The sequence below is a fragment of the Vicugna pacos genome, chromosome 16, assembly GCF_048564905.1.
Source record: "Vicugna pacos chromosome 16, VicPac4, whole genome shotgun sequence".
Classification (NCBI taxonomy): Eukaryota; Metazoa; Chordata; class Mammalia; order Artiodactyla; family Camelidae; genus Vicugna; species Vicugna pacos.
In genome coordinates, this window is record NC_133002.1 from 12,885,000 (window position 1) to 12,907,013 (window position 22,014).

Sequence of the window (22,014 nt, forward strand, 5' to 3'; positions counted from 1 at the left end):
CATTGTAGACCTTGTAAGTAAGAGACATGTAATTTTAGATTGCAAAATTCTCTGCAGATTTATTTTCTTGACATTACAGTGACATGTGACAGTGACAAAGAACTTCACATTTTGCGCATTTCTTTGGTCACTTTTCAGCGTTTAGAGTGAATTACTCTTCACTGATGATTTTTGTGTGAACCTCCCGGCTCTTCACCCGCAGCTTATTGACCTGGGACTCGGCGATGTCTGCCCGCTCCTCGGCCTCCTCCAGCTCGTGCTGGAGCTTGCGGAACTTAGAGAGGTTGACATTGGATTGTTCCTCCTAAGAAAAGAAATGCATTTGAGAGAACAAGAAAATTTGACATTTTCTGATTCTTACTGCCTTTGTTACCAGAAGCAGCTACAGGATTTGCTTCATGAATGAGAAAGCAGAGGTCCTGTTAGTTGCTGATGTGCTTCTCTGGGGCAGGGCATGTCACATATTCGCCTGTGTGTCAGTGGGCTTCCAACCCCCTGTTCAGTCTCTCTCACTTGACTCTCTTCCTGGCAAACTTAAGATGCTGCAGTGACAACAGGGAGCTCAAAGTAGCAGGAATCTTAATCAGCCTTGTTTCTGTGAAACAAACTTTAAAAAGTAGGCACCATGGTAGCATTGGGTGTAGAGAACCTTAAGGAAGGTTTTAGAATTAACAGGATGAGAAAGATAACTGCAGCCAAATGAAAAAGAAATGTTATGAGGTGGCTTTATCATGAAGTTAAATAAGTCTTAGACTTCAGAGCCCTCATTCACATGGCCTCTATGAGTGCTGGGCATTGCTGGGAGTTGTGGCGTGCTACAGATTGGGAGGGAAGTGGTTGTAACCAAGTGTAGCATTTCTGTACTGCCATGTCTGGAAAACTCCTTAAAGAGGTCTCAGAAGAAATGAATCTCAATCTCTAAGGCTCTAGTAATTAGTGGTAAGATTTTTTCTTTCTAAATAAATATTCATTTTCAAGTCTGACTTTGTATTCCCAATTTTGTGTTCTTTACCTTAATGAAAGCTGCTTAAATTCTGTGAACTTTAGTCTCCACAAAACCTGGCCCCACTCCTGAACCTTTCTCTCACTGTGGAGGTACTCACAGCCTCTTCAGCTTGTCTCTTATAAGCTTTGACTTTGGTTTGTAATTTGTCCACCAAGTCCTGCAGCCTGAGAACATTCTTTCGGTCCTCCTCAGTCTGAAATGAAAGAGGTAGCAAGTAGATAGTGTCATTATTCCGAAACAGCTCGTTAGCCTTATTGTGTTGAAAGAGATAGGCCTGAAAAATACTGGTCACCTGGTAAGTGAGTTCCTTCACTCTTCTCTCGTGTTTCCGAAGACCCTTGACAGCCTCAACATTGCGCTTCTGTTCACTTTCAACCTCATTTTCAAGCTCCCTCACCTGGGAGAGAACAAAGATGTTTAGCCCCTTGGCTGTAACCAGCAGTGTGAACAGGCTGGGCATCTGGGAATCAAATGAAGTGGTGGAGACCCACCCTGGCCTCCAGCTTCTGGATCTGCTTCTTCCCGCCCTTCAGGGCCAGCTGCTCAGCCTCGTCCAGGCGGTGCTGCAGGTCCTTCACCGTCTGCTCCATGTTCTTCTTCATCCGCTCCAGGTGGGCGCTGGTGTCCTGCTCCTTCTTCAGCTCCTCGGCCATCATGGCCGCCTAATGAGCAGTAAAATGAAACAGGTTGAGAGAGCTAAGATAAGATAGCCCGTCAAGATTCTAGCTTGACCACCCCTGCGTGGCCGTCTGCTCACGTCAGTGATGGCCTTCTTGGCCTTCTCTTCCGCATTGCGAGCTTCCTGGACAATGTCCTCCATCTCTCCCTGGAGTTGGGAGATGTCTGTCTCCAGCTTCTTCTTGGTGTTGATCAGACTGGTGTTCTGGTTCAAATTAATCAAAAAGAAAAGCTCATTTAATTATAGCTATTTACATTGTCATTTTTACTAGTGTACACAGGCATAAATTATTGATAAGAAATATTCAGTATAAAAGTGAAATCAAAAGTAGATTTTAAGTTTATGGCTTATTTTCTATCTGCCTATATCTGTGAATAAAAATTCTCTTAAATTCTTCCAGATGAAAATTAATTTTTGATATCAATGTATTTGACTATTATCAGTGGCTGCTTATAATTACAAAGCACAATCACTGCCCCAAGAAAAAATCTGAAGTGCTGCAGGTAGCACCACACAGCTCTTGACAAATGAATCATTAGTTTTTAGTTGTTTATTCACATTTGTTGGCTCTGTATTTTAAATGGATAAATAGCATCATTATTGGTACAAAAATGAACCAAGAATCGCTTATGTTTTTGAAAAGTTGGCAGAATTTAAAATAGTCAATCAAGTCAAAGGTACTAATGAGTAAGGAAAATGTGGCATTTTAACTTCTTTCTAAAATTATTTTGTAGTATGTGATTTTAACTACTTTTCCATGATTGCCATTTTCATATATTGCAACTCATAGTATGCAATGATATATACTTATTATAAAAAATAGTAGGACATATAAATTAGCAAAAAAGAAACAAAGAATAATTATTGTACCTTCACTACCCAGAGATAACTATTGATTAACACTTTTGTATATACTTCTGGATGTTTCCTGAATATTTTTAACAAAAAGAAGCATGCTTTGTATATTATTATTAAGTTGCTGTTTTTGCTTACTATATTGTGAACATCTTTCCATGGAATAAATGCATGAATACTACAATGGCTGCTGATTAGCCATTGTGAGGATATACCACCCTTAACGTAACAATCCATTATAAACCACAAATGGTGTCTAACAGTAATGGTGGCCTTCATGCATTTGATTTGTTTATCCCCTTTGCAGCTTAGAGTTACAAGACAAGATGGTTACCAGTGTTGTAAATATGACTATTAGGAGGTCTTCTGTGTTTTTTATTACAAAAGTTTTTAGAACTCTAAATTAATTTCAAATTAACATGATTATGCCAGTCCATATATACACTTGTGAACCAGCTGGGTCCCAGTGCACATTTACTGATGGACATTTTCCAGAACTCCTGGGAGGGACACTTGCCAGGTTACTCCTTAGTGTATAATAGACTTATCCTCTTCAGTTGTCCTCAGCTTCCGGGAGTGCATTTGCTCAACCATAGTCGTAAACCTTACCTGTGTGTGCAAGAGCTGCACACGCTCACTGGCATCCAGAAGCTCTTGCTCTGCCACTCGCCTGCTCCTCTCTGTTTGTTCCAGTGATGCCCTCAGCTCTTCAATCTCAGCCTGCATCAGGTTGGCTCTACGCTCAACCATGGCCAGCTGTTCCTTAAGGTCATCCTGACCTCTGATGGCATCATCCAGATGGAGCTGAGTGTCCTACATGGAAAGAGAAAATGACTCTTACTCATGCTCCAATTAAAGCAAATACAAATTTAGGGTCATGTACACACGCTGATCTTAACAACCTAGAGTATGATTAGGTAGGAAAAAATCTCCAAGTCTTTGTAGCCTTCAGTAGCAATTCTATTCAAAAGAACATAATGTTACATTATCTTAGATCCTGAATCATGAGAAAAATACCATGACTAAAGCTACAAAATTTTGGATTAGGAAAGTATCCTTAGAGATGAGATAACCTAATGGTGTTATCAAATACAGATATACATATTAAATATACATATATTTATCTACATTAAACACATACAGTCCACATAAATGAAGTGATTTATGCAGTGGCATTTAGATAAACTCATCACTTCCTGTGCCTCCCAATCCCTCACCACTTTGTCTTCTTTTCAGTTGACAAAGTAATTTCTGTTTGGACTTTCAAGAATTAAACTATTTTTCAGCAGTGTACATAAAATTTTCAACTGATTACTATATTATTTAAGTGATTTATGGCATAGAGTCCTTCTAAAATATTAAAATTAGAGTTACACAATTACTCCCAGATTGTGTATTACCACATTTGTTTATCCCAGTTTACCTTCAGTATTCCTTGTGTGTTTCTAAGATTCTTTATTGCCTCCGTAGCCTGGCGGTTGGCATGGTTCAGCTGAATTTCCATTTCATTGAGGTCTCCCTCCATCTTCTTCTTGATTCTCAGGGCATCATTCCTGCTCCTGATCTCAGCATCAAGGGTGCTCTGCATTGACTCCACGACTCTGAGATGGTTCCTCTTTAGCTGGTCAATTTCTTCATCTTTTTCAGCAATTTTCCGGTCAATCTCAGATTTCACCTGATTTAACTCAAGTTGGATGCGAAGGATTTTGCCTTCTTCGTGCTCAAGAGATGCCTTTTAAAAAAGCAACATTTAAGTTACCTAAAGGGCTTTTTTTTTTTTTGCACATTATAAAGATTTTTTTCAAGAAGGCATTAGAAAAACTCACAGACTTCCATATATCTTAGTTTAGCCTGTTAGTTCTACATTCCCAAGGTATAATTCAGTATTTTTCACTAAATAACATGAATTATCTCCTGAAAGTTTGCAACATGATAAATGTCAGTTGCTATTCATTTTTCAATTTATATTATAATGCATAGGTGAGCCAATGAAACACATACCTCTGCTTCCTCTAGAGCAGCCTGTAGTTCACCTTTCTCTTGATCTATTTGTTTTTTTACTTTCTCCAGTTCATGGATATGCTTTCCTCCCTCTGCAATTTGCTCGGTCAGGTCAGAAATCTCCTCTATAGTTTAATAATAAAATACCAAATTCAGTTAAGAAAAATGAAGAATTGTTAAGATTCCTATCCACCATTTTTGAAATACAGTGATTACAAAGACTCACGCTGCAAGTTCTTATTTTCTCTCTTTAGTGTCTCAAGTTGATCTAGGGACTCCTCGTAGGCATTCTTGACCTTGAACAGCTCAGTACTGAGAGAACGGGACTCCTTCTGGGAGGCCTCAAGTTCAGCCTGAGTTTCCTCATACTTCTGTTTCCATTCTGATAGGACCTGGAAGTACACCGGGACTAAGCCTCTGTAATCGAGAATCACGTCAGTGTCCCCATAGGAATCTGCTCACTGGGAGCTACCTTGTCAAAGTTCCTTTGCTTCTTATCCAGGGCCGCGCAGGCCGCGTTAGACCTCTCCACATCCAGCATGAGGTCCTCCACTTCGTTCTGGAGCCGCTGCTTGGTCTTCTCAAGGGAGGCGCACTTGGCATTGATGGCTTCCACATGTTCCTCAGCATCCTGCAGACGCTGGGCCAGCTTCTTCCTGAAAAGTTGGTCAGTGTGAGTGACCAAGAGCAGAGTCAAAGTTACCACAGTAAACTTTCTAAAGCTGCTGACGAGGAAAGCATATCTTCCCCAAGATTTCTTGCTCCTTTGTCTACAAGTTGTTACGATTTTTTAAAATATCCTCAGCACCCATTTTATCTCTTCTGGAATTCTATTTTTCCTGGTGAATTCGCTTTTATCTTGGGGGTTGTCAAACAAATTTATGAGGCCATTTTTGTGTGTGTGTGTGTGTGGTGGTGGTGGTGATGTGAGGCACGGAGGTTATGAAGAAACATCTTAGCAGAGTGAGCAATGTGTGGACGTGAAGGTGGAAGAAGTGACACCTGTGAACAGGAGGTGTATCACTGAAGAAGCTTAACATTGAATAGGATCCTTAAACATTTTCTAGCACGGTCCTCTTTACCAGTGAGGAAACTGTGGCCCAGAGAGACGTGTTCAGTGTCATACAATTAATAACTTTCTGGGCTTGGTCACCCCTGATAATAAATATTATTCCATTATTATCCTTCTCAGATACCCTCCGAAGTCTTACTGCCCCCTTCACCAGCCGACACGCTTGTGTCCAGGGTGCTCCTTCTGCGAACGCTTGTCAAGCCCGTCATTCTGTCTGATTCCAGCAACCACTGCAGTAAATCTAGATTTAGGGAAACTTCCTTTGGCTGAGAATAAAATGATTATTTTCCTTCCATGTGGAACTCCCATGAGTTTAATTCCACAAACAGTGTGTGTGATTAGTTGTCAGTTAAATGATGACAGAGTATGATAGCCCTGTTCTGAACGTCTAATACTCCAGGTTAGGAAAAACTGATTATTATTATTTATCATATTCATAACAATGTACCAGATAAGTGTTGATGTCTGTTTTTCTTTATATTAAAGGAAATTAATTTACTTAATTCATGATGAATATGCTGATAATTAGTAATTCATTTTGGTGGAAAAAAATTTAAGATGCTTTTGGAATAGGCCAGAATGGAGAGAGGGCTCTGGTCCTGGCCCATTCTCTAGTGGACATAAATTAGGCTGTCAGAAGGAAAATGTGGAATCCACCACTCTATAATCAAACAGGCTGAAATCCTTCATCTGTCTCCATGGAATAGTCTGTAATTTTTCCGTCATTGTTTTTAAACTTTTACTTCTTTCTGCCCCCCTAACTAAGAGCCCGTACTTGGCCTCCTCCAGCTCCTCTGTGCGCTGGATGGCGTCCGTCTCATATTTGGTCCTCCATTGGGCAACCTCACTGTTGGCCTTGGACATTGACCTCTGCAGCTCGGCCTTGGCTTCCTGCTCCTCCTCGTACTGTTCCCGCAGCAGGTCACAGTCGTGCCGGGCCGACTGTAGAGCGTGGGCGAGAGCACTCTTGGCCTGGACCAACCAAAAAGTGCACAATGTAAATTTGTGTTCTGATCATTGGTATTCTCTATGTGAAGTTCAATAGTGTGTCATGCTGCCAAGTTCAAGTGATTGAAAATACCAGCTGGAGAATCCTCACCTTAATCTCCTCTTCTAGCTGCCTCTTTAATTCCTCAATCTGTTGCGTAAATGCTTGTTTGCCTCTGGATAGCTGAGACACCAGAGCTTCCTTCTCATCTAGCTGTCGTGCAAATTCACCTTAAAACATATAGTGATTTAGTTATGTGGTCTAGATGAAGAGTAGTTTAAAGAGTGAAATAGTATCATAACTCTCTTACTTCAATTTCATACAAGAAGGAGAATAACAAGAGGTCTGATGCTGTTGAGAAATTTATTTCTTGTTTTTTCAAAAATGTGGGAGCTGTCTTTGGTAGTCAGAGATTTGGGTGGGGGAGGGGGTTGTTGACTAATGCTGATACAACAAAAATCTCCACACCTCAAGGAGCTTAATTTTTTTCCCCAATTATAGCTTATACTCATTGTACCATCTCACAATAAAAAGATGGAGAAATGACAGATCAATGATAGATGGCTCTATAAGGCCAAAGAAGGGATTAGTGTTTGATAGGTCTACACGGGTGGAGGCTTGCATCTCGTTCCTCACATCTCCACGTTTACTGACCTGATTCTGTGTGTAAACGTGCCTTCTGGGCTGATAGTTCATTGATTAATCGCTGGTGCTCCTCTTCTTTGGTTTTCACTTCACTAAGCTGGTCCTCTAGTGTGCGGCACATCTTCTCCAGGTTTCCCTGTGGTGGGAAGTAGAAAACAGGAAAAGATGATCTGCTTCTCTTTCTAAGTCTGAGATTTGGAGATCTATGACAACTGATGGAAAGGGGCTGGATTTTGTTTAGTTTGCTGTCTGCTTCAGAGCCCTGTAAGGTGCCTTGGCAGTAGAGGCACGTAATTTAGGCCAAATGAATAAATACGTTATTGTGAAAATCAGATTTTTCTTTTGGAAAACCAGAACATTGTTTAAATTCTGCATTATACAGAGTATGTGTTTTAGATACTTCTTTTCTGTAATTGCCTTTCATGGTAATAGTGACAAAATTTAAAGGGATTTCTACAAAGAAGGTACGCAGACTGAAATGATTCAGTTCAACATAGTGATAGTTAAGAATAATTTCAAAGTTTGAATTAGCACTTAAAGTTCGAACACTTAGATTAGGTATAATCATGTAGAAACTCAATCATTTTGAGTTGTTGAAAATAAAGATGAAAGGGGACAAGTTAGTACAGACCTTGGCTTTGGAGACGGTTTCCATGTTGCTGGCCAAGTCATCGATCTCCATCTTCAGCTCACTCTTCTCCTTCTCCAGCTTCTGCTTGACCCTCTGCAGGTTGTCAATCTGCTCCCCCAGCTCGGCCACGCTGTCCGCGTGCTTCTTCCTCAGCGCAGCCGCCGTGGCTTCGTGCTGCAGGGTGGCCTCCTCCAGGTCCCGGCGCATTTTCTGGAACTCGGCCTCCCGCTTCTTGTTCATCTCAATCTGGGCTGAAGTCGCCCCACCGGCTTCTTCCAGCCGCTCGCTGATCTCCTCCAGTTCCCGGGTGAGGTCAGAGCGCTGCTTCTCTGCTTTGGCCCGGGAGGCCCGCTCTGCCTCGATTTCCTCCTCCAGCTCCTCAATGCGGGCCTGGCCATGGGGAAAGGCTCAAAGTTAAGAGCTCCTTGGTGGTAGGAATTTTTTTTGTCATTTTGGATGAGACTGATGGAAATCACATACTTACCTGCAACTCCTTGATCTTCTTCTGCAGCTGCATCGCAAGGGCCTGTTCATCTTCAATCTTGCTTTGCAGATTGCTCATCTCAAATTCTTTCCTGTTAGAAGAGCAACACGTTAGCTTTCCGTCCGTCCTCCTACCAGTCTTCTTTCCTCTGTGTAATTGAATGTCTCTACACTGCTGGTGTTGAGGAAGTGAGTAGGACATGTTTTACAAGTCAGCAGTGTACCATTTTCCTTACGGACAAAAGTCAAAGATGACATTGTTTTTCTTCTGTGTGCCATGAAGTAATATTTTAGAGACCCAGACAAGAAGCAGGTTACAGCTGAATTCTATCATACTCACTTTTTGAGTTTCTCATCAAGTTGCTGTTTGTCATTTTCTATATCCATTGTGGATTCTTGGGCCAATTTTAGATCACCCTCCAGTTTCCTCTTGGCTCTCTCTAAGTCCATGCGCAGTTTCTTTTCTTGTTCCAGAGATCCTTCAAGCTAAATTTATAATGCATTCTATTTATTTCAGTTTTTAAGCACTGAACCGTATGTTACTAGCCCTCAAAGACATAGGAGAATTTTGAAAGCTATACCAAATAGCAGGAGAACTTTAATTATTATTTTCAAATCAGCAGTTAAAGGCTCAAGAGCATCATTGATGGTTGTGTCACAGTTGTTTATTTCACCTTAAGAGGAAACACTGTGTTTTTCACACTTACGTCATCCACTTGCTGCTCTAGCTTGGTTTTAGCTTTGGTCAAGGTGTTGACTTTGTCCTCTTCTGCCTGTAGGTCATCCAGGGTCTGCTGGTGGGCCTCCTGGAGGGCCTTCTTCTCCTTGGTCAGCTTTGCGATGGTTTCATCCAGTCCTGCCATCTCTTCTGTGAGGTTTTTCACCTTTAGATTTAGACAAATTACAAGAATGTTAATGACGTCCTTTTGTCTTGATGAATATTAGGATAACTTCAACCTGATATGAAAAATGGAAACTGAAAGGTAACCCAGGCCTATGTTGCTGAAAAATATAGGAGCTAATGGGCAAAGTAAATAGATAGGAATGGTGAAGAAAAGAGAGATGACATAATTATGACAATATTGTCCTTTCATATTTAATAATTTTAAGATTAAACTTTCAGTTAAGAGACATCAGTAACAAGTTAGCACTTGTAAATACACTAAAGTGAATCATGATTTTTACCTTGTTCTCTGTGGCATGTTTCTCCTTTTCAACCTTGGCCAGTGTCAGCTCAAGGTCATCTATGTCTTTCTTCAGTTCTGAACATTCGTCCTCCAGCTTCCTCTTCTTGGCCGTCAGCTCAGCGTTGATCTCTTCCTCATCCTCAGCTCTCTCAGTCACCTCCTTGATCTTGGCCTCCAGGTGGATTTTGGTTTTAATTAGCTGATCACATCTTTCCTCTGCATCAGCCAAGCTATCTGCTTCCTAAAGGGAGAAATTAAACGTATTCATTTCTTTAAGCTATATCTGCAAATGCACAACAATTTATTAAAAGGGAGAAACTTCAGTGACTCAACCAGTTTGGTCAGCACATATGCCAGCTAACTTACCAAGTTTTAAAAATTATGTGGACAAAATGTTAGTAATTGCAATTTGCTGATTAAGTATAATAATAGATTTCCTCCAAATATCCATGTGTGGAAGATCAAGTCAGTAAAATTAGCCTTTTGGCAAAATCTGTACCTTTACTACTTGGGAAAAGTCACTTTTAATTCTCACAGTTGAGGAGAGATGAATTTAGTCTTTTTTCCTGCAGTGGTACAAACAATGTAACTACTATTTTATGCACAAAAAATATATACTGAGAAGAAAACAATATAAAATCTCAGAGAAGGGTCTAAGGAAAGAAAATGTTTATGGATACTTTTATGACTTTGCTCACTGATGACTGAGCTATGTATGAATGTCCGTTGAACATAAGCAGAGTATGATTTGTGACCCTGCTTCTGATCTTCCTTTGGTCTGAGTTAAACAATTACAACACATGTTTCAGTGGAAACCATTTATTTATAAACCTTAAGTTAAAAAAATTCTCATATCCAGTTCGTGGTTGGATGATATGTGGTTGAACTGTGCAATGTATAATACTCACAGATTGAACTTGGAGTTGTAAGTCATTTTTCTCTTGCATCAGAGTAACCATTTTCTCTTCAAGTTCTTTCCTCTTTGCCTCTGACTTTGCGAGATCTTCTTTGGTCTTCTCAAATTCTTCCTTCATGTTGGCCATCTCCTTCTCTGCCTCTGCACTCTTGAGGAGGGGCTTGATCTTGAAATACAGCTTCATCCAGGGCCAGTGCTTCACATTCATGAAGGCACGGATATTGTACTGGATACAGAAGATGGACTCTCTGTAGGAAAGAAAAAAGATGCAAATGAAGAAACATGTGGAAAGTGACCATCCCTCAACAAAAGTAATGACTGCATTGGATTCAGCTATGAAAATGTGGAGAAGCAGGCCTTGTCCTTGGTTCCTCACCTCCTCTCCATCATCTTCCTGAACTCCACCCTCATCAGGAACCCTCTGCACATGGCTTGAGTGCGTGTGATGAGCTGAGCCAGCTTTTCATCTCGCATCTCCTCTAGAGCTCCCAATAGGCCAGCTTTAAAGAAAACCTTGCCAAAGAACAAGTTAAATGTGTGATTTCCACTCATAAGAAAGCCCTAAGGTGATGAATTGCGATACATAGAAATTAGGGTTGATAGTACCTTGGTGTGACCGAATTTGTACTGGGTGTGGTCAATGTCGATAGACCCCAGAAGCTTCTCGGAAGCCTTCTTGCTGTCAATGAACTGACCGTCTGGGATGGCACTTGCATTTAGAACCTTGTATCTGTCAGAATGAAAAAAATACTAAAATGTGGTTTTTCTTCACTGAAGATAAAGGTGAAACTCTTTGTAGCTATCATTTAAAAAACAATGGATTGGCTTTTGGAGAAAAATCATTCCATTAAAACAATCAAACAATGCCTTTTATAAAACTTGAGAAGATATGATGAAAAACTTAGGATAATATAAACCTAGCCTTCTTTCTTTTATGATCACCTTTAAAGTGATCGTAGTTCACTTTTCAAGGAAAAGTTTAAAAAGTATTTGAACTATGTGGCAGTTTTTATATAGACAAACACATTGAAAAGGAAAAATAATGAGATACAAACCTCTGTTTGAAGTCTGCATAGAGGATTCTGCTGGGGAAGCCCTTCCTGCAGATGCGGATGCCCTCCAGCACTCCGTTACACCTCAGCTGGTGCAGGACCAGTTCATGTTCCATGGCCCCTAAAAAAAGAGGTATGTTTTCCATATAATAATAGTCTAATGAGAAGTCACACTGGAGTCTTATTTGGATATCAGGAATGTCTTACCAGGAGTTTTAGTTTCATTAGGGATGATGCAGCGTACAAAGTGGGGGTGAGTGCTCCTCAAGTTGGTCATCAGCTTATTTAAATTCTCCTATAAAACCGTGTGAAAAGTTTTAAAATAATTTCTAGTTACATCTACACGAAAGTCCCTATCGATCTGTAATTAATGTGCCCCCATTTCACATTTTAGTGAGCCATCTCAGTGAGGAACGAAGCATGGTGGCCAAGAGAAATCATGCACATGGAGTGTGGATAGGAAATTATGGATTACTCAAAACCAACCAACTTTAGTTTATTTTTCTCAAGCACTGCCAATCAGAGAACATTTATACTGAGACTTGGGACATATGAAGGAGATGTAACTGAGTACAGTGGTTGCTTTTTCAGAGACTTTGACTTCATATGAAATTTGCTTAATGACAGATCTTTTAGATTTGGGGCTTAAAGAGCAGTTGGTTCATTTATCATAGAGGTTGATGTGAAAAGACACACTGTGAGTCTTCTGTTTAATTTTTCCTAAGGAATTTTTCAGATTTTTTTTTTTTGGTACATCACTACTTTCTTCAGTTTCACCATAGATTTCTTAAAAAATTTTTTTAAGTTACAATCATTTCATATTTTTACAAAAGTAATCCTCTGGAATTGAAGAATATACTGTACCCTGAAAAGAGCTGACACAGTCTGGAAAGAAGAACCCTTCTTCTTGCCACCTTTCTTTCCACCGCCACCCTCTGAAAAATAAAATAGAAAAATTTAAATTATTTTTAACAGACTTTTAAGTATGATCCATAGACATCACGACTGACAGAATTCCCTTTGGAATTTAAATTTGCACTCATCCACTTGTGTCATTTCCTAATTTTTGCATATTTTCTCTTCAACTGTAGATTAAGAAAATATAAGCATTGGCTCACACAGTAGGCATTCAGGACAGCAACAACAAAACAGCTCTGGGTGAAAAAGCAAACATGTGGGAAAGGGATGGGGCGGCACGTCTACTCCAAGGTGAAAAGTCTGTCCCCTGAAGGAAGTGCCAGGAGACAGAGTAGTCATGCCTCCGTAGTGCAACATTTCCTGAAGAACAGGCAAGACTGAGCTTGGTCCCAGGAAGGTGAGCCTCTGATAACCTGCAGGGAAGTCCCATTGCCTAGTTGCCTGTACTTTTATTCTGTTACTTGCACACCTGTTCTGAGGGGTCTTAAGAGAACAGAACTTCCAGTTTCTCAAGCACTAGTGCCCTGACAAAGGATTTCCTCATTTCCAACGTAGCTGGATCCTTGAAAGACCTAATACTGTTAAAACAAGAGAAATGAGCTGTGTGACCCCAAGTGAGTGCTTCACCTCTGTTTCCTCATTGGTGAAATTAAGTCATGGACAGAAAGATCCACAGTGTCAATTTTAGCTTTAAAACTCTGTGATCTTAAGATTGTGCCACACTTACTACATATACACCTTTTCATTAGCTCCATATTAGCCAGTATTTTCATATTAGGTTGTGCTATAACTATACCTGTCTCTGAGGAAACTCTAGGAACATGTTAATGATATTAAAAATGACCTTCAGAGCCTGCAGCTGCAGCGAAGAGGAGAGCCAGAGTCTTCACTGAGGACTTCTGGTACAGCCCGACCACAGTCTCATTCAGGGGGTCCTTGTTCTTGTCCAGCCAACCGATAATGTTGTAGTCCACGGTGCCCGCATAGTGGATCAGGGAGAAGTGGGCCTCGGGCTTGCCTTTGGCAGGCTTGGGCTTCTGGAAGTTGTTGGACTTTCCAAGATGCTGTTCATAGAGCTTGTTCTTAAAGGAGGTGTCTGTGGCCTTGGGGAACATGCACTCCTCTTCCAGGATGGAGAAGATGCCCATAGGCTGAGAGAATGAAAAGGAAGATGAGATTTGAATTTTGTCTGCCAATAGAAATTATATGTAACATTATGATCCTGTTTGAGTAAATTCGTCCTTTAATTCCTAGCAGTTAATGAAAACTTATTCTTCTGTTGTTAATTTAACAAATATTTATGTTGTTCCTATCAAGGTAATTGAAGAGTGTGCTCTTGCATACTTTGCATATTTGCCCCAAAGGCCTTAGAGCAGTATTTCCACAAGTGTGAGTTACTAACTGGTTTTGTCAGAAGCACTTGGAAAAAAAAAATCTCTGTAGGTGAGATTAGGGAAATATATGCAATTTTAAGTACTTGTGGTGATTCTTTAGCACAATTGAGAGGCTCTGCTTTAAGGTGCTAGAAACTCAAATTTCAAATGCCAGGAGTAATGAATCCAAGGCTGACAAAGAAATAAGAAGTAAATGTACTCTCCTCTGAGCTCTTTCATAAGGAGAGATGGTTTAAGTGTAAAGTTGAACTGACAACTGTAGAGAAGTGCAGAGTTCTGGACTCGATAGAAGAGATCCAGTCTCCTTTCACTGAATAGCTACCTCAGGGCTGGCAAAAGGACTTTCCCTGATTTTGTTTATATGTAGAAGTCTTTTACCATAGAATACACCAAGTTTCATGATTAAAAACAAATACTGGTCAGCAGTGTGATCTGCAATCGGAAAAAGGGAAGCGGACCTTCTCGATGAGCTCGATGCAGGCAGCCAGGTCCATCCCGAAGTCGATGAACTCCCACTCGATGCCCTCCTTCTTGTACTCTTCCTGCTCCAGCACGAACATGTGGTGGTTGAAAAACTGTTGCAGTTTCTCGTTGGTGAAGTTGATGCACAGCTGCTCCAGGCTGTTGAACTGAATAAGCAGAAAATACAAATTACCGTTCATCTTGTGATACAGCCTCTCTCTGAACGTGGCTTTTCTTACTTGGCTAGTCACCCTGCCCACCTGCAGAGAAACACGATTGGGAATGCTCTTGACTGAAAGCGGTATCACCATACACAGAAGTCAAAGAGGTTGTACAGGACGGATGAACCTTGCAAACATTAGGCTAAGTGAAAGAAGGCAGCTTCAAAGGACCACGCATTATATGATTCCCTTTATATGAAATGTCCAGAATAGGCAAATGCAAAGACAGAAAAGAAATTAGTGGTTTCTAGGGGCTGGGGGAGAGGGAAGTGGAGAATGACTGCTTAATGGGGAGGGATTTCTCATTGAAGGGATGAAAGTGTTCTAAAATCGGTTGTCGTGATGGTTGCACAGGTCTGTAAGTATATCAAAAACCTCTGAATTCAGAAATTTAAATAAGTGAACTGTACGGTATGTGAATGATTATCTCAGCAAAACTGTTATTTTAAAACTCTCAGAGTCTACAAGCTTGCACCGTTGTTAGTTCTCTTATTTGAAAACGTGTGGATTGCTCTTGCTCTTCCTGTTCCGCCCTGGTACCAGATTCTCTCTCTTTCCCGTGTCGGCTTGAAAATTTCTGGAAATGCTCATGTCCATAAAACTCAGACAATCTCATTCAGTGTCCATCAGTCTACTTATAGACAAAGGGGTAGACGTGGGACCTCTGGATCAGACACATCCGAGACACTACTGTCAGGAAGGGGACTTTGGTAACCTTCTTCCTAAACTATATGGCTTTAGTCTGTCCTGGGCAGTGGAATTTGAGTGTCTTTATGATGCTGTTTCCATCCTCCGTACCTGCACACGGCAGGGCAGGTAGGAATCTCAGAACTGTTCTTTGCGTTTGTCATCGTTTCCCCACGGCCAGTTTGCTGCCGTTGTTGCCTCTTCACCTTCTTCATCATTTACTAGATGCTGACTGTGCTTGGGGACTGTGCTCAGGTCTTGAAATTAAGGAACCCAGTGGTAGAAAGATCTCAGGAGTGAGTGTTACCTGGAGTGTTAGGTGCCTTACATGGTAGTTGAACTTGCCCAGCTTTGGGTCGGACACCATTTCCAGTAACCAAGTTCACACAGGTCAGAACTGACAGGTAGAACCTGAGCCCAGATCTGTCTCGCCCTAAAATTCATGTCCTTTCATGGGCTTTTGATCTTCTTTCATGTGTCAGTTTACTTTGTAGTGTAGCTGTCTTTCATAGACCTTTTGTAACACAGACCGTGGAAGTAAGATTTGTTAAGTTTTTCTCCTGCAAAATCTGTGCTAACTCACATCAAAGATCTCAAAGCCAGCGATGTCCAAGACCCCGATGAAGTACTGCCGGGGCTGCTTGGTGTCCAGCTGCTGGTTGATGCGGGTGACCATCCACAGGAACATCTTATCATAAACAGCTTTGGCCAGAGCACCCACGGCGTTGTACACCTTCATAGAGAGAGTAATGATCACTGCGTTATTGAAGACATGTCATGAAGACGTCGGGGGTGTGTGATTCATAGTGTCATGCACTTGCCTGCTGCACAGTCTGGCCTTTGGTGACGAACTCGTTGCCAACCTTGACCCTGGGAAAGCAGAGGGCTTTAAGCAGGTCAGCAGAGTTCAGACCCTGGAGATAGGCAGCCTTGTCAGCAACTGCAGAGACACAATTCAGGTATCCAGCATGACATACTGTGGCCACACAGTTGATAGAGACAGAGTAAGGAGTGAATCATACTGTGTGGGGGTAGACTTGTGTATATGCATCCGAAGCTCAGCTGTAGAGGAGACATGAGTTTCGAATGGGCTTATTTGCCTGTATTCTCTAATTTAGCCCAGATAGAGGTTCACCAGGTACCTTCAGTGCCATCTGGCTCAGCCTGCTCCTCTCGCTGCTTTTGCTTGAATTTCAAGTTCCCATAGTGCATTACTGCCCCTGTGAGCTTGTAGATGGCGACTCTTTCATCAGCAGTGAAGCCCAGGATGTCGATGGCGCTCTACCAGGAGAGATGAGAGGACAGAAGTTGGGCAGAAGACACTAACTTATTTAGGAGCATTTGTATTATGTCCTTAATCACACCTACAACAGGTTGTCATTGTCATTCCCAAATGTAAGGAATTGTTTTTTAAAAACTGCATGTGTAACTTACGTCTGTGGCCATCAGCTCTTCTTGGTCATCAATGCTAGGGACTGTGATCTCCCCTTGACTGACGTAGGCATAGTCGTACGGGTTGGTGGTGATCAGGAGCATTTCTGTGTACATGGAAAATTCAGTGTATATGTTTCACCTTAGAAGATGCTAATAGAACAGTTAGCTTCTAACTTACAAATTTAAGCTCATACCAATTAGATCTGGCTTCTTGTTAGACATGATCTGGTAAAAAATATGGTAGCTTCTTTCTGCCTTTAGCTGGAAAGTGACTCTAGACTTTTCCAGGAGATCTGCAGTGGAAAGCAGGCATTGGATTAGGTGAAAAAAGTGTAAAGTTCCTGGAGTGATTTTGGAACTTTGGGTCTCTAGCTAAATCTCCTTGGCATGCTTGAGATTCCAGCTGAGCGTCCCCATGAGGTAGATAGTCCACGTTACGTCTCTGCAAACACCGCGCGGTTGCTCTTCCTACCTCTAGAAGGGAACTAAAGTTGCCTGGCGCAGGACACATTCATTCTCACACAGAAGATCCTTGACATTTGGAATATGCCTGATCCTTGAAAACGCATTCCTCTCCTGGGTCTCTTCTCACTTTATACCAGAGGGGTTACTAAGAGCATGTTTATGAAGGCTCGTACTAGGAAGAAATCACATTCACTGAACCCATAGGAAACAGGTATACGTCTAGTCTTAGCTTTTCCGGAGAAAAATGTGAAATTTGTTCTGAGGCTGGACTACTTCAGACAAGCCCCACGAGCCCTGGCGGTTTCTCCAGAACCGTTAGCTCATGACTGGGGGGGTAAAACCCGCTGCGGGCTATGGCTGAGACTGGCATTAAGCACGGGTGTGCTTGGCAGCAGACTGGTGTGTCACAGGCTCCAGGCTCAGCAGGAGCTGTAGAATGTTCCTCCGAACCATCATTTGTCATTCTTGGATTCTACTTAGGGGGTCCTGTTACTCACATGTTTCAATATCAGCAGAAGCCAGTTTCCCTGTGGTACCGAAGTGGATCCTGATGAATTTACCCTTGCAAGTGAAAAGGGTGATGTTATATACAAAACTGGAGGCACAGAAGTAAGAAGAGACTGGAATGATAACTGAGACATGCCTCGTTTGTCACTGAAGGGCTGAGAAAGCCTTTCTGTGACCTGGAGACTTACAAAGCGAGAGGAGTTGTCATTCCTCACGGTCTTGGCGTTGCCAAAGGCCTCCAGTAGGGGGTTGGCACTGATGATTTGATCTTCCAGAGTCCCCTGCAAAGGCAAGAAGGCAAGAGCGGTCCTCACTTGTGGGGCTCAGGAGTTTCTCACCTGCCAGCCCAGATTCTGACATGGTGGCCAGACCCACCTGCATTTTGCCAGTAGTAGGTTCCTCCTTCCTCTTCTCCCCAGTAACCGCAATTGTTGCAAAGTACTGGATGACACGCTTCGTGTTCACAGTCTTCCCAGCCCCGGACTCCCCGCTGTCAGACAGTGATCCAGTATGTGTGAGAGATTAAGCTCTTGTGACAAATGAAACGACTTTCATCTGCATTCAGTACCTTATTTGCCTGTTTTATATTTCTTGTCAGAGTCTCCTAGGTCTTTGTCTTCATCTAACATGTAGCTCATGTTGTTTCTGGTGCTTTGCACTGACCAGAAGCGAGACATTCATTCAGTAATCATACAACGCTTATTTCTTGAGCGCTTAAAATATGCGAGACTCTCTTCTAGGGGCTTAGCCCGGGACTTGAGTGTCCAAGAAGTACCCACTCAATCACTATGTAACAAATGAAAGAATGAGTGCAAAACTCTCTGAAATAATGATGTGTCTGTCAGCTTCCTTAGGCTAAAGACATTCCCAAGTGAGGTCTTTGAAGGAATAAGCATTCCCCAGTAGACCTTGCAAATGAAACACTGGCAACGTTTTCAGACTGCTAACCTTCAGAAGCTGTGTGTGCTCGCTTCCCGGTAACGGGTTCTGGCGTTATGAGGATGTGGTGTTTTACATCTCCAACTTGCCGGAACATTCTGGAACTTTCAATACTGGACTAGCAAATGACTTAAATTGGGACATTGTCCTTTTACATTCAGATGTAACCTATACTTTATAATATCTAATTGCAGGCTGATCATGCTGTTGGTTTAGTATGGGGGCATGAATTAATTTCTTGTTCTGGTTTGTCATTTTCCCAGTGTGAGTAAAATAGGAATAAGTCTCATAATAATAATACATACGTGATTAAGATAGACTGATTCTCCCGATCTAGAAGAAAAAGGTTAGATGTCAGCATATATACCAATTACACAAACAAACTTTCTATATAGAAAGTTCAGGGCATTGATTATAGTGTCATTTTCAATGGAGGTTTTCAGTGTATTAAAGTTGCATATGGTGTTTTTCTAAAGTCTCTTGTTGGGGGGAAAGAAACATAAAATATTGTCATATCTTAAATTCCTTAAGCCACCATAGGAAGTGTGTCCTTGTTTAATTAAAGGGTAGTTTTTTCCAGAGCCAGACACATTCCCTACTTGACATGTGTAGATTTCAGTGTCCTGCTATCTGCTGATAAATGCATAATATGCTAAGGGATGGGACTATATTTCATAGGTTAAAATCATGTTAATCAAGTCAAGATTGAGCTTTAGTTTCTTAATGGAGCCTTCAGACACACACACACACACGTGCGCGCACACACACCTCTGTCTCAAGGGCATCCACTGCAACCCTAACTCTGATCAGCCTTCTGAAAAAGTGTAATTGGGTTAAAGAAAGATTAGATGAGAGATGGTACCTCAGTGAGAATAATGTCCTTTTAAGCGGGAACAGTAACTACTTCTGTATGTATGCATGTAGCCCCAAAATACCATTTTTATCAGAGAGAGAATCTTACCTCTGAAATGATTGCTGGTGACTTTAAAGGTATAACAATACTTCTTAAAATATCTAATTTGAAATCAACAGGAAACTTAGGTACTAAAATGTTGAACATGTATTTTTCATTTCTATTAGACAATACACTTCAGCTTGTTTTTGTTAATTAAATATATAAAATCATGAATTTCCAAGCAAGGAGACTATCAACGAGTCAAACTTAGTAGGATGGAGCAGTACGTGGTCTGGTGGAGTCATGGGGGTGGAATCAGGAGAACTAAGTTTTAGTCCCCACTTGGCAGTGTGAACCTCTCTGTGCTTTTGTCACCTCTTCTGTGCAACTAGGAGGTTGGATTCAGTTATTTCTAAAGGTCTTTTTCACTTTACCATTTTGTGATCATAAAATAATACATATGGAAAACATTTGAGCCACTCACCAGTCAGCATGAACTGATAGGCATTGTCAGAGATGGAGAAGATGTGGGGCGGGGCCTCCTGGCGCTTTTTGCCTCGGTAGGCAGCCACCACCTCTGCGTTGTACACTGGCAGCCACTTGTAGGGGTTGACAGTGACGCAGAACAGGCCTGAGTAGGTCTGCACAAAAAAAAAATAAATAAATAAAAAGGAATTAATTATTTCATAGGGACCTTAGGAATGTGCTGTTTTTCAAAATATGAGCCATGTGTATGAGCAGAAGTCCATGAGAAGGAACTCACGTAGATCATCCAGGCTGCGTAACGCTCTTTGAGGTTGTACAGCACTGCAGGCTCATGCAGGTGGGTCATCATGGCCATGTCCTCGATCTTGTCATATTTGGGAGGGTTCATGGGGAAGACTTGGTCTTCTTTCACAGTTACTGTCTGTCAAGTCAAGAAAGAGAGGCCATGTCAAAAAACTATGTGTCAGCTCCCTTACCTGGAGGTGAGCCCTGTCTTATCACCTGCAGATGGTTTACTTACCGCTCCAGCTTCAGTCTTGGCTGTCACCTTCCCCCCTTCCTTGCTCTGCACGGTCGCTTTCACAAAGGACTCCTTGGGGTCCACCACAAAGACTGATGTCTTGGCATCAAAAGGCTTATTCTGGGCCTCGATGCGCTCCTTTTCAGACTTTCGGAGGTAAGGAGCAGCCTCCCCAAAGATAGCCATTTCCTGGTCTGAACTCATGGCTGCAGAGTACTGATGGCAGCAGGGCACCGAAGTACCTGAGGGAGAAAGAGCGCTGGATGGTGAGCCAGGGCGTGGGTTGTCCTTTTGCTCTTCAGTCTGCTTTAGTGGCCACGCCGTTCCTCACCCTGCCTTTAGGGATCACGCGTGTGTACTCTGCCAGGTGCTGATAGAGCAGATCGTTGATTTGAAGGTCTTATGTTGGTAACTTAATATGTGCGATATCTAAGCCTCCAATCCATCCCTGATACTTTCAGCCTTAGTTGAGAATTGTGAAGAAACTAATGTTTCAATCAGCAACATCCCAAATGTGTTCATAATCTTTTCTTCTTTTTTTCCCTTTCGTTTTTCCAACCCCCGCCTTTTTTTTTTTGACATTGTGATGTTAAAAGAAATGAACATAATTGTTTCCAATGGTCTTTTAATCTAAATGAACCTGTTTTAAAAACTCAGATATTTAGGGAAATTTTCCTCCTCCTCAAATTACTTAAATAGGAATTGTTAATTGGGTGTAAAAATTATTAAAATGGGATGTATGAAAAGTTGAATCTGTTTTTTGTAGGACCAAAAGTCCAGGTTGAAAACACCTGATGAGCACAAAGAAACTCCTAGTTAAGTAACAAGTACTAAAAAAGAAGTAAGTACAGTGAAAGCCAAAAATGCAACAGATGATTTTGTCCTAAACAAAACTAAATCTTTTTTATCAGTTCTCAAAATTTCTGAAAGTCAGTAGATTATCTAAACAAAAGGTAACTTCTAACATCTGAATTCTTAATAAAATTTCATAGTGATTGTATATTTTTGGTCTATAATTTTCTTTTTTTTAAAGCTAGATATCAGCCTGCTAGTTGTTTTTATCTAATTCTTCTTTTAGCTATTTTATAGATATAAATATAGATATAGATATATATCTTACCCCATCCTCTTTTTTCAAAAAAAATACCAGTCCTTTAAATGTCTGTTTTAAAATGGACAGCCAGTATAGAGCGTCACGCCAAAATGGACTTAAAATTTTTTCCACTGACAAATTAATTTTGAGAAAATAAATCCTATTTCCCTGATGAGTGACCAGAGTTAAAGAAGGTGGAAAGATGGGTCCTGGTTGCCAATAGCAACAAGAACAGCAGCCTTGGCCTCTTGCAGGTTTTCCAGAAGATGTCTTGCTCTTTAATCATCAGCATTACACTTCCTCTCTATTTAGAGTGTTAGCGAGTTTGCCACATACTGTATCTCTGAAATCAATCTAGCTTGTACCTGTAAAAGTCTCTTGATGGTATTGAACTTTAGATATTGGAACATTTACTGTCAGGGCTTTTTCTTGGAAGGATAAATGAAATTTTTGTTTATTTCTGTGTTTTTATTCTTGG

The 22,014-nt window shown here is 41.3% G+C and overlaps 1 protein-coding gene and 1 long non-coding RNA gene across 2 annotated transcripts in view; one reads left to right on the forward strand and one right to left on the reverse strand.

Annotated features, from left to right (window-relative positions):
* The window catches only part of LOC140686475 (uncharacterized), a 196,984-nt gene that overhangs the window by 49,494 nt on the left and 125,476 nt on the right, over window positions 1-22,014 (forward strand). The gene's annotated exons all lie outside the window — the stretch shown is intronic.
* Window positions 77-20,647, reverse strand: LOC102543027 (myosin-4). Its single transcript, XM_072940726.1, has 38 exons — window positions 20,444-20,647; window positions 20,201-20,344; window positions 19,922-20,078; window positions 18,848-18,875; window positions 17,979-18,093; window positions 17,792-17,884; window positions 17,594-17,657; window positions 16,826-16,924; window positions 16,632-16,735; window positions 16,340-16,478; window positions 16,019-16,137; window positions 15,781-15,930; window positions 14,286-14,456; window positions 13,278-13,584; window positions 12,380-12,450; window positions 11,723-11,810; window positions 11,519-11,636; window positions 11,070-11,193; window positions 10,840-10,976; window positions 10,456-10,711; window positions 9,546-9,788; window positions 9,068-9,244; window positions 8,701-8,846; window positions 8,362-8,452; window positions 7,878-8,267; window positions 7,256-7,382; window positions 6,713-6,831; window positions 6,389-6,585; window positions 5,014-5,197; window positions 4,768-4,933; window positions 4,542-4,666; window positions 3,964-4,272; window positions 3,150-3,353; window positions 1,764-1,889; window positions 1,498-1,668; window positions 1,299-1,403; window positions 1,104-1,199; window positions 77-304 (listed from the first exon to the last, which is right to left on the reverse strand). The coding sequence occupies exons 1-38, from the start codon at window positions 20,645-20,647 to the stop codon at window positions 152-154; spliced, it is 5,817 nt and encodes a 1,938-aa protein (XP_072796827.1). The 3' UTR covers window positions 77-151.